Source organism: Palaemon carinicauda, chromosome 12, assembly GCF_036898095.1.
Source record: "Palaemon carinicauda isolate YSFRI2023 chromosome 12, ASM3689809v2, whole genome shotgun sequence".
NCBI lineage: Eukaryota > Metazoa > Arthropoda > Malacostraca > Decapoda > Palaemonidae > Palaemon > Palaemon carinicauda.
Window position 1 is genome coordinate 7,476,497 of NC_090736.1, and position 15,452 is coordinate 7,491,948.

The 15,452-nt window shown below is 34.9% G+C and overlaps 2 protein-coding genes across 2 annotated transcripts; one reads left to right on the forward strand and one right to left on the reverse strand.

Moving 5' to 3' along the window:
* Positions 1-279: 279 nt before the first annotated feature.
* On the reverse strand, positions 280-8,999 carry LOC137651198 (glutamic acid-rich protein-like). Its single transcript, XM_068384352.1, has 4 exons — positions 8,714-8,999; positions 5,579-5,709; positions 5,057-5,254; positions 280-1,341 (listed from the first exon to the last, which is right to left on the reverse strand). The coding sequence occupies exons 1-4, from the start codon at positions 8,742-8,744 to the stop codon at positions 655-657; spliced, it is 1,047 nt and encodes a 348-aa protein (XP_068240453.1). The 5' UTR covers positions 8,745-8,999; the 3' UTR covers positions 280-654.
* A 2,170-nt stretch (positions 9,000-11,169) lies between these two features.
* LOC137651199 (uncharacterized) lies at positions 11,170-15,452 on the forward strand. Its single transcript, XM_068384353.1, has 4 exons — positions 11,170-11,291; positions 13,210-13,329; positions 13,708-13,853; positions 15,018-15,452. The coding sequence occupies exons 2-4, from the start codon at positions 13,218-13,220 to the stop codon at positions 15,309-15,311; spliced, it is 552 nt and encodes a 183-aa protein (XP_068240454.1). The 5' UTR covers positions 11,170-11,291; positions 13,210-13,217; the 3' UTR covers positions 15,312-15,452.

The window sequence follows — 15,452 nt, forward strand, 5'->3', positions numbered from 1 at the left end:
TTTGACTACCCACGAGATAAAAAAAAAAAGCTACCATTGTTTAACTTGAAAAATGTTGTACAAGTTCGTAATTTTTTTCTTTAAAAACAGGCCACTCCAGCTAAATTCTTGCATAGTCTTTCAATTTCACAAATCAATAAAACCAGCCCAATTTCTATGATAATAACTAACCCGACTTTGTGAGTAACTCACTGTACTTAACCACTCCTACCGTAGCAGCTTACTGATGTCCGCAGACTTAAATTAGTAAATTAAAATATGTAGGTATGAAAGATGATATAGATAAAGTTAAATATATTTACAAAAGCAGTCATTATAGTACTAGTATACTTACGCCCATAAGAAACATAAGGAAAGTGATAAACACTTCATAATATAAGAAAAAAAAGGAAAATACTTAAACACTTCATATGACAAAAACTCACAAAATTACAAATTGAGATCTGCTTAAAAATAGATAATCCCTCTTTCAGGTAATAATTCTATCTATATCCAAAGGTTAAGCTCTAGTTTTAATTCTAAAAAGTTTAAAAGAAAAGAATGCCATCAGAAAACTGTAACATTACAGTGATCCAGTAAAATTTTAAGCTATTAACTAGATTAGTTATGTATTTTCACTTGTTATATTTAATGAAGCTCAAAATTTTAAAGTTCTCAATTTGCTGAAAGGTAATGTGAATGATTCATTTGATCACTACTTGTGAAAGATTCATATATTTCCTCATTTTGTGGAGCCTTCAGATGAACGTTGTTTACCTCTTTGTCTGGTTGAAGTTTGCTTTCCTTATCTTCACTCTTATGATCTTCTTTGACTGCATTCATTTCTTGGATTATTTTACGCTTCAGTTTATCTTCTATCGAATCCTCTTCATCTTCGCAAATAGAGTTCTCCTTTTCACTCTTCCATAGTTTTTCAGAATCCTTCATTCCTGCATCCTTGTTTTTTCTATCAGGACTTTCCTTGGCCGTGCTTCTCCTAGACTTCCTAAACACTCTCTTCCACCAGGGATTCATTGCTTCTTCGTTGCCATCGGAATTCTCGCTAGATCCCTGGCTATGAGAAAATTTCCGACGAACACCTAGTCCTTTCTGGTCAAGGGGCAGGCTAGAGCTCCTCTGGTTTCTCGCATCTTCGTGTTCTCCACTAAGAACCTCATCATCCCCGGTTTCGTAGTCAGAGCCAGCAGAGGGAAATGGTTTACCATGGCATACTTTATCATAGGTTTCAACAACCTCTGCGTTATCACAGACGTCTGAATCGTTGAAGAGAAATCCACTGTCATCTTCAGATCCATCAACGTCTAAGAGAACTTTGAGCTTTGAGTAGACACTGTCTTCTATCTACAAACAAAAGAGAAATGGTTAAAACTATGAAATCAACAGTTATCTTCTGATTCATCAACGTCTAAGAGAACTTTGAGCCTTGAGTAGACACTGACTTCTATCTACAAACAAAATAGAAATGGATAGAACTCCAAAAAGTTGGTTAATATAGTTTACAGATTTCCTTAAAATTATTTATTCATAAAAAAATGATTTATTGCTTTCTGTGCTATCGCTGACGTCTGAATCCTATTAGAGAAATACACTGTCATCTTCATTAAGAGCTTGGTTAGCCAAAATAAACTAAGTTGTAAGGTTAGACACAGTTTTGCCTTGAATGAGGTTAAAGATAGTTTGCCTTGAATGTTTAAAATTTCATTTTATATAATTTGAGAGCTGCCCCAGCCAAAATAAGAATGCAGTTAGTTGAAGTTTAACAAACACTAACATCTTAGTTAGTGAAACCAAAGATTTTTTTTTTTTTTTATATCAGAACTGTATTAATTATGCAATAGCAAGCAAGTAAAACACCAATGCTTTAATTCAAGAAATAACGCCGTTACGTAAAAGCATATGTACAAACCAAAAGAAGTTATAAAAGCCAAATAATGACTTATTGCGATAAAATGACTCGCTCCGTGGAAGCCTGGGATGAAATAACCATCACTCCGTGGAAGCCTGGGATGAAATAACCATCACTCCGTGGAAGCCTGGGATGAAATGACAATCACTCCTTGGAAGCTTAATATCTGTCATTTGTATACTTCAGGCAGTCTTCATACAAAACTTACAAAAGGTGAATAGGAACAAATAGAGGCGTCTAATTTTCATCAACCTCAGCACTGTCTTGCCCATATCTACGTTGACGTTGTTGGCTCCCTACCCACGTCTCAAGGACAGTTTCCTTCTACCCAAAGTCATTACTCACTACTCGTTGACCTGAAACTATTCCAAAGCAAGATACAACATTCACCTCTGGTACAGCTGCCTTACTTACCAGATGAATTGTGAGATTTGGCATTCCAGAGCGTATTACTTCAGATAGGTTGTGGTAGCCTGGTTGTAGCGTCCTTGCCTGGCGATTGCCAGATAGGGGTTGAGTTCCGCTCAAACTCTTCAGTTTCTTTGGTTGCTGCAATCTCACTATCCTTGTGAGCTAAGGATGGGAGATTGGCAGGGCCTATAGGTCTACTTTCCGAGTCGTTAGCAGCCATTGCCTGGCCCTCCTTGGTCCTAGCTTGGATGGAGGGATTGAGAGCTTATCATATGTAATATGGCCAGTCTCTGGTATTGTCATGCTTGATAAGGGAATGTCACTGTCCCTCGCCTCTTCCATTCATGAGTAGCCTTTAGGACAGGAGTACTACTTTAGGACAGGAGTACTACTTTCTCTCAATTGTGACGTAATTAGGGCACCTTCTTGACAACACTTACATCAGACTACAACCCTACAGACAATAGAATGGGGGAAAGTTTCCATCGTACCATTTAGTGGTTTTATTGTCTTAATACACCAACTCCAGCTGGTTTCCTTAACCTAAGTCCCCTCAGGCTGAGGACCACTCCCAATGACACAATATATGTCTCGGTAGCAGGACTGGCATAAGGCGACCAGTTTGTCGTCACTGCAATATTTTTCAGTCTGCCATCACCTAATACGACCTTATGTTCCTAATTCACTGCACCGCATTTTCATATACACAGACCACACAAGCCACTGCTTATGCTCCCGTACTCAAAGCCCACTTTTTGTCATCAGTCATTTTAAAAGCTTTCCTCTTCAAAATTGGTGGGGAAAAAAAGATTGGACCACCCAAGACGGCATAAAACCTGTGTATCTCCTCCAAAATGACCCGCCATCAGTAAGACTAGGGCAGGTCTGCTTCAGCAAGGGAACTTTTTAATGTGCGTGCAACAAGCAAGGCACATGCAATTAAAGAAAGCGCCCAGGTTCTTCCACATATAATACATTAAAAGAGTTAGGTTTTGGTTTCAGTTCCAGTTCTATCAGAATAGATGCTCACCAGAACGTCACCCGGGCAAGCCTAACACCCTCACTGTGGTGCCCTACCACAGCAGTGGCCTCCCCAGTAAACAGTTTAAACTTACGGTCCCGGGCGGAGATCAATCTTCAGCTATGTGAATGCTAGGCAAACACGTTACCACTGTACTAGTCAGGAGGCAGATTCCAGTCAATTTAAATGATAATAACCATTAAATTAAACTAATTTCAACTACTTTCATTAGTTATTATATTTTCGATATGTTAATGTCAACCTTATTGAAAAGAAGCAGTTTAATGTATTATACAATTCAACCCTTATGAAACACTTTTGGGGTATATGAATACCAAGGTTGTTCGCTAAATAAAGTTAAAGTTACTCGTGATACAGTCATAGATTCATACCTATTGCAAGCATGGCACAATAGTGGCACAATAGTATCAAATGTGTCTTGTATTGACCAGTAGTACAGGAATGAAATAAACTATACTAGGTCAGTTCCTTTCAAAAGTTTCATATTTTTCTTTCTCAAACTTCTGTTTAACCATTCCCTTTTGTCACCAAAACCCACAGCCAAAAGCGTACACAAACAAAATTTCAATACTTTGCATATACCAGCACCTGTTGCAGATATCTTGCTTCCCAAATTTATCATATGACCAGTGCACATTTTGTTATTTGTCAACACATCTGCAGAAAAGTTAAATTCTTCTGATATTTCAGGGGTTAAGAATTTGTAGATTTTACGTTTTGACCCTCAGTGTTCATAACCTATGGAAAGTTAAAACCTCAAAGCTTCCATACAGTAAAAATCTCAACCACTAACTGGAACCCAACAATCTCAACCACTAACTGGAACCCAACAATCTCAACCACTAACTGGAACCCAACAATCTCAACCACTAACTGGAACCCAACAATCTCAACCACTAACTGGAACCCAACAATCTCAAACAGTAACAGGAACCCAACAATCTCAAACAGTAACAGGAACCCAACAATCTCAAACAGTAACAGGAACCCAACAATCTCAAACAGTAACAGGAACCCAACAATCTCAACCACTAACTGGAACCCAACAATCTCAACCACTAACTGGAACCCAACAATCTCAACCACTAACTGGAACCCAACAATCTCAACCACTAACTGGAACCCAACAATCTCAACCACTAACTGGAACCCAACAATCTCAACCACTAACTGGAACCCAACAATCTCAACCACTAACTGGAACCCAACAATCTTAACCATTAACTGGAACCCAACAATCTTAACCATTAACTGGAACCCAACAATCTTAACCATTAACTGGAACCCAACAATCTTAACCATTAACTGGAACCTTACAATCTTAACCATTAACTGGAACCTTACAATCTTAACCATTAACTGGAACCTTACAAATCTCAACCATTAACTGGAACCTTACAAATCTCAACCATTAACTGGAACCTTACAAATCTCAACCATTAACTGGAACCTTACAAATCTCAACCATTAACTGGAACCTTACAAATCTCAACCACTAACTGGAACCTTACAAATCTCAACCACTAACTGGAACCTTACAAATCTCAACCACTAACTGGAACCTTACAAATCTCAACCACTAACTGGAACCTTACAAATCTCAACCACTAACTGGAACCTTACAATCTCAACAGTGTCCTTTTACTCAGTAACCAAGGACTTTAAATTAAATCTTTACTAACGGAATTAAGTCTTACCTTTTCAGTTGGTTCCTTAAGTGTTGGCACAGCTGCTACTAGGTTATCAAGCAAGTGACAGGCCCAAGAGTCCACTGTATCCCAGCCGCCTACTTTATCTACCAGAGGGGTAACTATGTAGTTGTTACTTAGTGTGACAATCTCTGTCGTCAGTTCTTCCATACAGTGAAAAATGCCCTTTAGCGGTTTCAAGCTATCCTAAAAATACAATGCAAATGTCAGTTGCTTTATATCAGTAGTAGAATAAACGTTTAGTAAAGGCTTCAAGCTATCCTAAAAAATAGAATACAAATGTCAGTTGCTTTATATCAGTAGTAGAATAAACATTTAATTAAACATTCTTATATTTCTATCTATAGATTCAGCTCCAAATATTATTTCACAAAATTATTACTTCAAAGCAACATTTTGAGCAGAATTAAATCATAACTTAAAGTTGCTTTACTTTACTCTAAATTATATTTGATCCTGAACTAACTTATATACATTGTACACCGATTATTAACAGCCTAAATAGCTCACCTTCGTCTTCTGGTAATAACAAGATGTCGTATCAAGAAGACTTTTGAAAAGAGGAATAGCTAATATTTTATTCGCGAATTGCTCTGGAGACATTTTCTTTTTCTCGGGAACTTCGGCTGTTGCCGAGGACACTGAAAATAAAGTGTTTTCTTAAATACAAATTTTCCTACTGATAACTTTGGCTGATATCTACTCTGCAGTAATCTCTGCACTGTTAAAAAAAATCAATATTAATCGGAAATTCTCCGTAACAAATATACCGTTCTCAGCCGCATTTCATTTAAATACAGGCGACCGTGAATATTACTTTAATTTGTTATTACCTTTCAGGGGTTGGTGACCGCAATAACACTCCTTTACGTCCATATATCAGTTTTTAAACTAAAAAATCCTGGAATAAATATTGTCAGGCATTTAAGCAAATTCTTAACAGTGTGGTTAAGTAAAACCTTGCGCTTTTAAGTGAAAGGGGATCATTTCAACGATAAGAAAAGAAGAAGAAAAAAAAAAGCTACCACTTTTGTGAATAATAATGGAGAGAAATGTTACTATTACAGTTGAAATTCGGATTCCTTTATTAGTATTATTACTAATAATTGCTAAGCTACAACCCTAGTTGATAAAGCAAGATACTATACTATAAGCCCAGGGGCCCCAAACAGGGAAAATAGCCTAGTGAGAAAAGGAAAAATAAAATATTTTAACATTAATATTAAACTATAAAGGCTTGAACAAGATGAGAAATTAGATAGAAATAGTGTGACCGGGTGTACCTTCAAGCAAGAGAACTAACCCAAGACAGTGGAAGACCATGGTCTAAAGGCTATGACACTACTAAAGACTAGAGAACAATGGTTTGATTTTGGAGTGCCCTTCTCATAGAAGAGCTGCTTACCATAGCTAAAAGTCTGTCTTCTACTCTTAGCCACAAGATTAGGACACTTGCTCGAGGGTACACTCTGGCACAATATTCTATCTTATTTATCTTTTTTTCTTTTAGGTTTTTAGTTTATATATCAAATAATTTAACGTTGTTACTGTTCTTTGAATACTTTATTTTAGTTAATTACTTCCTGTAACTTTATTTCCTTATTTCCTTTCCTCACTGAGCAAATTTTCCTGTTGGAGTCCTTGGGCTTATATCATGCCGCTTTTCCAACTAGGGTTGTAGCTTAGCAAGTAGTAATAACAATAATAATAACTAATAGATAACAATAAGTATATTCACTACTTTTATTTTTAAAAAGAAAACTGATTAAAGTCTTAAATTTTGGTATATAGATAAAAAACTGCTTAGGATATTTAATAGTCAACATTGAGAAAATAGTTTTAAATCCACGAGAGCCATTATCATTTAACATGACATTTAAGATATGTTCTACCGTGAAAGCTAATAAAATATGTCGTTTTAAATAACTCTCGAGTGATGAGAAAAAAAAAAGAAAAAAAAAAAAGTAAATCTATGCTGGTTTTAGATTTTAGACCATTATAGTGTAGCTTAAATTTATCTATAATCCACTAGTATGGATAATAAATGCTTTAAAAGTTACTAGAATGATAAAGCATATATTTATCTTAATGAAAAAAAGTACTTGTATGCTAGTTTTAAATCTTATTGTTCCCTATGATAGTCGAGCTTGAATTTATGTATAATCCACTAGTATGGATAATAAATAACACTTTAAAAATTACTAGAATGACAGAGCATAATATATTTATTGGAAATTCTTATAAACTTTATAAGACCAACAAGGAGTTCCCCAAGGGTAGTGTATTAGGCTCAAAAGTCACAGAGGCATGGTTTAAGTTTAAAGGACATTTACCGCTTCATACGAGTTTCATACACATTGAAATAAATCCAAGTAATTTAATACACAAACTTTAAATAAGTTTTAAATCAGCAAGCTCTTCATTATGCTAAAAGTCTAAATTAACCCATAAACAACATTAAAGCCATGACCTTTCTACATTTACTGGATCGAGCGTTAATTCTAATAGTCAGGGCTTAATGTCAAGAATAGCAAAAAAGTGGCAGCTTTCAAGAAAAACCTGAACACTTATCTCTTTGTAAAGTGTTATAATAGTGATCTGAAAACTATTAAGCCTGAATACAAATGCTAGCGAATAAATGAAAAGATACAGAGCAAAATATTAACTGGAAAGAAATTGTTTTCACACAAACCAAGGCCCGCCTGAACAGACTCTTAGTGTCTGATGGAGGGCGAGAAATAAACCCCCTAAACGTAAAAATAAAGTAACCATCATAAGGGTCAATACTACTCCGTTTCCTATAAGTTTTATCCCAGCAGTGACCAAGTTGTGGAATAATCTTCCTAATTGGGTAGTTGAATCGGTAGAACTTCAAAAGTTGAAACTTGCAGCAAATTGTTTTATGTTGAACAGGTTAACATAAGTTTTTATAGTTTATAGACATAACTTTTTGTTACAGTTTTTAAAATAATGTTATTTTTTCCCCATATCGTTTATTTCCTTATTTCCTTTCCCCACCGGATTATTTTTACCTGTTGGAGCCCTTGGGCTTATAGCATCTTGCCTTTCAAACTAGGGCTGTAGCTTAGCTAGTAATAGCAATAACAATTCGAAAGACGCATATTCCAGGATCCTGTGAAAGACATACCGGACAACCTCGTAATCCAAAATGAGGATCGGCTAATGGCCAAGAAATCACTAGAGTCACAAGGAGGGTTTCGATTGGCTACTTTCGAGACATAAAAACACAGCAAGCAACAAATAAGCATGTATATATTGCCGTAAGTGTTTACAAATTCCATTATTAAGGAAAGGTTAGACTATTAATTTATTTAATCTAACGTGCAAGACCCAAGTACGTCCTGTTAAAGTTGAATAAAAGTAACTATTGGTATGACCCAAATTGTTCTACAGCCTTATTCACAAGTGATTGTACACAAATGGATAAACATATGCATAGGTTTTTTTTTCCACAGGGAACCCGTTTGAAATTAAAGCTAAAGTTGAATTACTTAGAATATAGTGTGTTGAAAGGTTTGGCCGAAGCGTCACGAATTCATACAGCTAATTCTAATATTTACACAAAAACGCCTTAATGTCTCAAAGTAAAAATATGAAGTGAAAACAACCATATGTAAAACTTACCATAGTCCAGTGGATTAAGGGAGTACAACATTGCAACAGAACGAAGAAGTACTTCAATAAGTTGTAGATTTAAATACACACAACAATAAAACCAAAATCGTACTGCAATTATCAAACGACAACGTGATCGACTTGGGGCCGGCTTGATCTCAACACAGTAGCACTTCACACGTATATAAGCCGATTCTTTTAAACCGATTTTCTTAGCTTTAAGCAATACTCAACTAGTAGCAAGCAGGGAGCTGTCGTTACCTTCTGTTAAGTTAACTACAATCTACTGAAGTCGAGAAGAGATTTTACAGGACTGACGTGAACTAGGAAAAGGGTAACGAGGTTGTTCAAATCATTGGTTGCTTCCAGAGCGGTCGGGGTGTGAACAACAGCATGATAATAATGATAATAATAATAATAATAATAATAATAATAATAATAATAATAATAATAATAATAATAATAACAAGAACGGCAATAATAATGATAATAATAATAATAATAATAATAATAATAATAATAATAATAATAATGCTAATGACAACAACAATAATAATAATAATAATAATAATAATAATAATAATAATAATAATAATAATAATAATACATTGCCAAAAAATAATATTTTTTCGAGAAGACTCCCGCTTACAAAATCATAATAACATCTCTCTCTCTCTCTCTCTCTCTCTCTCTCTCTCTCTCTCTCTCTCTCTCTCTCTCTCTCTCTCTCTCTCTCTCTCTCAATTTTAATCCCTAAAATTTTACGGATAGATATCAGAAATTAATTTAACTATGAATAAGCCATCAACAGGAAAATTAATAAAAAGAAAATATTACCAGAGACCAAATGAATACAATTGTAAATACTTAAATAACTTCACTTTGGGCAACAAAATTTAAAAATACATAAAATATATCCTTAAGATATCAAAATACACAAATGGTAATCAGATATATCTAACAAACTACAATAGCAATATCGATATAAAACATACATACTTCATCATCATCATTTCCTACTGCAACTATTGACGCAAAGGGCCTCGGTTAGATTTCACCAGTCGTCTCTATCTTGAGCTTTTAAATCAATACTTCACCACTCATCATTTTCTACTTCACGCTTCATAGTCCTCAGCCATGTAGGCCTGGGTCTCCCAAATCTTCTAGTGCCTTGTTGAGCCCAGATGGACGTGTATATAGGTTATTCATAATTTCTCATCATGTGTATAAATCTTAATGTTTTTAATTGTGTCCGTTAAAAGGTTTTAAAGGTCGCTCATGAATGGCAGAGGCAAGGGGCAGTGAAATTGCCCTTTCGAACATGAAAATGCACTAGAGACTAACCATATATACATATGATAAGCCTCCTAGCCCCCTCTCCACCTAAGATAGGACCAAGGAGGGCCAGGCTGCTAATGACTCAGCAGATAGACATATAGGCTCCCCCAAAACCCCCATCCTTAGCTCACAAGGATTATACATTGGAAATAGAAAACTGTTAATTGGAGTTTATGATGCTGTAATCTTTCAATATTGGTATTATGTGTGCTCATAAGGATTGCTGACTGTGTCTTCATTGCCATACGGTTACAAAAACTTCGAGATACAGTAATCTCATTGCCTTCAAAAACTTCCAAACAGAGACAGTAATCTCATTGCCTTCCGTTGTGATACTGGGGATTTGACAACTTCAATTGAAGGCATAAGTCGAATTGATGACTTTAATAAGCAAACAATGAGGTAGTTATTCGGTATAATCCAATAACTTAGTTTTTGTTTAAAGTCTTCCTTTGACATACGTGAAAGGACATACCTTAACGGCATTTAACTCAAGAAAGTATAAAACATTCTTTAAAGGACTTGTAATTATTGGCCTGATTGGTAACGTCTCTGCCTGGTGATCGCCAGTCGGGGGTTCGAGTCCCGCTCAAACTCGTTAGTGCCATTAGTGTCTGCAACCTTACCATCCTTGTGAGCTAAGGTTGCGGGGTTTGGGGGAGCCCATAGGTCTATCTGCTGAGTCATCAGCAGCCATTGCCTGGCCCTCCCTGGTCCTAGCTTGGGTGGAGAAGAGGGTTGGGCGATGATCATATACTATATGATCAGTCTCTAGGGCATTGTCATGCTTGCTATGGCAATGTCACTGTCCCTTGCCTCTGCCTTTCATGAGCGACCTTTAAACCTTTAAATGGTTCTAGAGACCAATCAGCTTGATTTAGTTTTACTCTAGAGGAGAGTTGACTTCAAATTGCGAAATTAATCTTATCTTGACAGTGATAACTTCTCTGTCAGGAAAGGAACTATCCATATTTACACTGGATAATAATAGTATTATTCCTCTGATTAGTATTAACAAAAGGTGTGATATAAGTACTAATGTTTGCGTAAAAATGGCGACTAGAATTATACAGAGCCATCTAGTGCCTGCAAATTTCATTATCAGTGACACTAACGCTGAAGTGAAACTGTGTCCTATCGAGCCTCCATTTGTGCTCCTTGGTGTTTAGAACCTCTCGCATATTAAAGCAAGAATTTCATTGCTTTTGGAGGACAGTTTTGTTGAAATCTGGGTTTTGAAATTGTGTTGGTAAGAGTCTAGTGTCTAAATTTTGTGAATAATTTTTCGTTTGATTATATTTCCTGGCCTTCTCGGCCAGGCACGGCTTCTTGCATACTTTCAGCCAGTTAGTGTTGGTTGGTTTCATTAGGTTAATAGGTGATTTAGGTTATGGGACTTTCGGTCGCTTATCAACGTAAATATTAAAAGAACTAACCACCACCTATAATTAGGTTACTTCAGGCAGTCTTAAAGTGGCTTTCAGGATTTAAGAGTTCGTCGTAATTTCTTTAGGCTGAGTTTTGATGCGGAACTATAGAATTAAAGCTAATTGCTTTCTTATGTTCCTATTCTATATTTGAAGTCTACTTCATTTTATATGGAACTTTTGTAGTAATCCTGGTTTCCCATTATAATTTGGGGGTGTTAGTGTTTTGAACAAATTTTAAAGTGGTGGAGACTGTACGTAATAGACCAGGTGGGAGAGATCTTTACTTTAGGGTATATGGCGAATATTAAAGTACCTTGATAAAAGTTAGGCCAAGATTTTTAATTCTTACGCTAATTAATGTTCGTGAATTTGCTAGTCATGATTTCTACGGGCACTAATTAGTTGGAACTTTTTTTTTACAAGCTAAAGTTACCGTCAATTAAGTCTGCAAAGGTGCTCTGGGTCCTAAAGACATTAATTTTCTACACTTGAGGTTCTCGAGTCTTGAGTAATCGCGAAAGGATAATTCAAGTGCCAACTTCCTTAAAGCAGCTACTTAAAAAAAAAGAAAAAAAAAAGAAAAAACTTTCACTCTCATAAAGGAGCTGAGAATTTTTACTGGGATTTGTGAATTTAGGGTGGTGTGCGTGGATAAACAAAGAGTGTTTTAAATTTCCTTCACTTTACATTCTCCATTAACTTTGGTCAAGCTACGTGGGATACTTGATAACTAATCTCCCATAATATGGCATTAAGTGTTTATATAAAATTCGCATATGACAAGTCATTTGCACTTCTTTGGGATGTCAGGGAAGAGGGTAATAAAGATCTTTTAGTAACGCTTATAAAGTCTTGTATGGCTATAATCTTAATTGAATAGATTCTAAACTAAATCTATCTTAAATTAGTTGAAGCTGATAGTTAACATTTCCAACTATTAGGACATTTCTTCTGTAGGGTCTAGAGCCTTTTATATAGACGGCACCTAGATTATACAATAGGCTCTCGCAAGAAATCAGAATAATTAATTTTAGGGCTTTCAAGCGGAAACTTAATACTTCTCTTATTCTACGAGCGTTTTGAGTGATCGAACAGTAAGCGAATAATACGCATTGTAAAATGCTAAAATGCTCCCGTATGAAAATAACACTACCGTGGAGGTCCTGTAGAGATTAGGGTTCCCCTGCTGTACAGGACCAGATAAGCAGCTCTTCTAGGTAAATTAAAGTACGTTCAAATTAAATTCAAGCCGTTAAAGAGAAAATGCACTTATAGCTATTATATTTTGCAATTCTGTACAGACCAGAAGGATTAATATTGTCAAAAAAAAAAACTTAATATTGAATTGATTACTAATTGCTGGTAATAGGTAAATCTGTCTTAAAAAAATAAATTTGGAAGTTTTACAAACTTTACTTATGGAATGTATTTATTAAATAAGCTTTCAAAATATGAATATCATTTTCATATTTATTAAATAAGCTTTCAAAATATGAATATCATTTTCATACTTAAAATATTAACTTAAAAACTCTTAGGGGGCACTTTTAGTCATTGTTTAAGGCATGGTTTGGTTAAGGCATGGTTTGGTATATTTTAATCCACTTGAACATTTAATTACAGATTCTGGTTTGCTTCTAAGTCATGGTTTGGTTAAGTCGTGGTTTGGTTAATAGTTCTGGTATATTTTAATACACTTTAACTTTTAACAGATTCTTTTGGTTGTACCCCACACAGAACCTTCAATGATGTTCAGGAAGCATTTATCAGGAGACACTACGGAATCTAGGATAGACGACATGAATAAAACCCTTGACAATTATTCTTCAGTTCCAGAAGAGGACCGTGAAGCAAATGGTTTGTTGAAAGTATTTAAGTTGTTGAAGGGACTAGGTGCTTTTAGAATGAAACTCCAACAAATTAGTTTATAAAGTTTATCCAAATTATTTTAATTGGAATTAGATACTGTTTAGCTCTTGGTTTCTATCTTAAATATTACATTAGATCTTGGTTGTACAGATTTTTATGTAACTAAAAGACTTTTCTAATTTGTGGCAAGATTAAATCAGAATTTTAGGAAACTAAAATAATTTGTAAAGAGAGAATAATCTATTATGCAGCTAAAAAAATTGTGGTAAGTAAATTTTATTATGCAACTAAAATTCTCTAGTTTGTGGCAAGACAAACTAAAAAAATTTTGGTTAGATAAAATTTCTAACAAAGTCTCTCATTTAGGAACTGCGCAACAAAACGATGTGCATACAAAGGCGGTAAACCTTGCAGTGAAGGCCCGAAAGCTTCTGTGTGATGCAGGCCGCTCAAAAGTGACTTTGGAAGATCCTGATAATCCTGCGGGTTCTGTTGGTGGGACTATAGAAATTGTAAGTAACATTGCCCATCTTTTTTTAATCATTGAGAAAAGCTCAATAAAAAAATAATTTTTTTTCGACAGGTAAGTTTGTTGTATTAAAGCAGTGTTTCCCAACCTTTTTTTTGAATGATATCTAAATTTTATTTCAAACTAATCAATTACCCGGTAACATCGGATGGTTTTTTTGCAGCCACCTGATGAACCGTATGATTCATGTACAGCTATGTTAAAATTGAGTCTTCCTATAAAATAATTATTGCAGATTTTGTGTGTGAATTATGGCAATAATTTTGGGAATGTGAATAACTAAATTTCAGAACATCTTGATTACCTTAAAAATACCGGTCCATTACCCCAGGTTTGGTTAACACTGTTGAAGGGATTACTTTAGTAAAATTTGAATTTGATAAATGAAATTTATAATTTGGACTGGGTATGGTTTGTGTATGAAAGGAACTGGCGTTTAGTTAATGACTAATTAATGGTTGTTAAAACTAGCGGCAAGTCTAAAACGTTGCGTGATACATTCTAACTATTTTGGAAATCTTTAATGTATTAGAACTAATGTAAATTTGACATAACCTAATATTAGTCTTATTTCTTGATTTCCCTATAGATCTTGTAATATCAGCTGATGTTTATTTTGCTAATTAAAGCCCTTTACCACAAATGTTTAAACATTTCTTTTTGAATTTTAGGGTACACTAGCTTCTTTATTCGGGGGGTGTCTTCGGAACTGAAGTTAGAACTAAAATTTTTATTACAGAATTATTGAAATTATCTAAAATTATGACTGCCTTGATAATTCTTGTATAGCCAGTTGTAGTTCATTAGTTTCCCATATTTCTATTAGATATATACTACAGCCTGTAGTTCCTCCTAGTATGAACTTAGACAATTTTCAACCACTGACTTTTTGTACTAGAAGGGCCATCGAATGGCTTATGGAAAGGCCTTAGTCTATTGTAACCTAACTATTGTAAACATATTTAGTATACAATATTTTTCTTTGTGTGAAATTCTGTAGTGTTTTTTGTTCTTGTAAACTTTTTCGTAAACATTGAGAGATTAATCATTCTAAAGAATTGCTTAGAATTAATAAATTTTTTAATTTAGGTAATAAGCTCCTTAATGTTAAACTTATCAATCAATAAATGGTAATGTTATCTTGCAGGTACAAATGGGACGCCGAAGGGCTGGGAAGATATATAACGAAGTGGACAAGGAACCCAAGTTGATGATCACTTGGGTTATATCAATCATGCTGGTCAGTTTCTTGTTCTTCCTTCGTGCCTGGATTTTCATGTTGGTCTATATTTACAATTTGTCTTGCGTTAGCAAATTGATCGTAACGTCAAAGGATACTGTGTATAAGGTTGCAGACAGTTGTGGTGTGTTCCATGCTTGGGGAGAACTTGTTAAACTAAGGGAGAGGGTTATACATTTTATCAAAGTATTGTGGGAGTGAATTTTTTTTTCTGAATTTGCAAATTGGGATATTAACTCTTTAAATTTAAGCATAAATTTTGTTTATTGATTAATGTTAACTCTGGCGATAATCTTGAACCACTCGGTGTATTTATTGTAAATTTAATAAATTTTTAATACA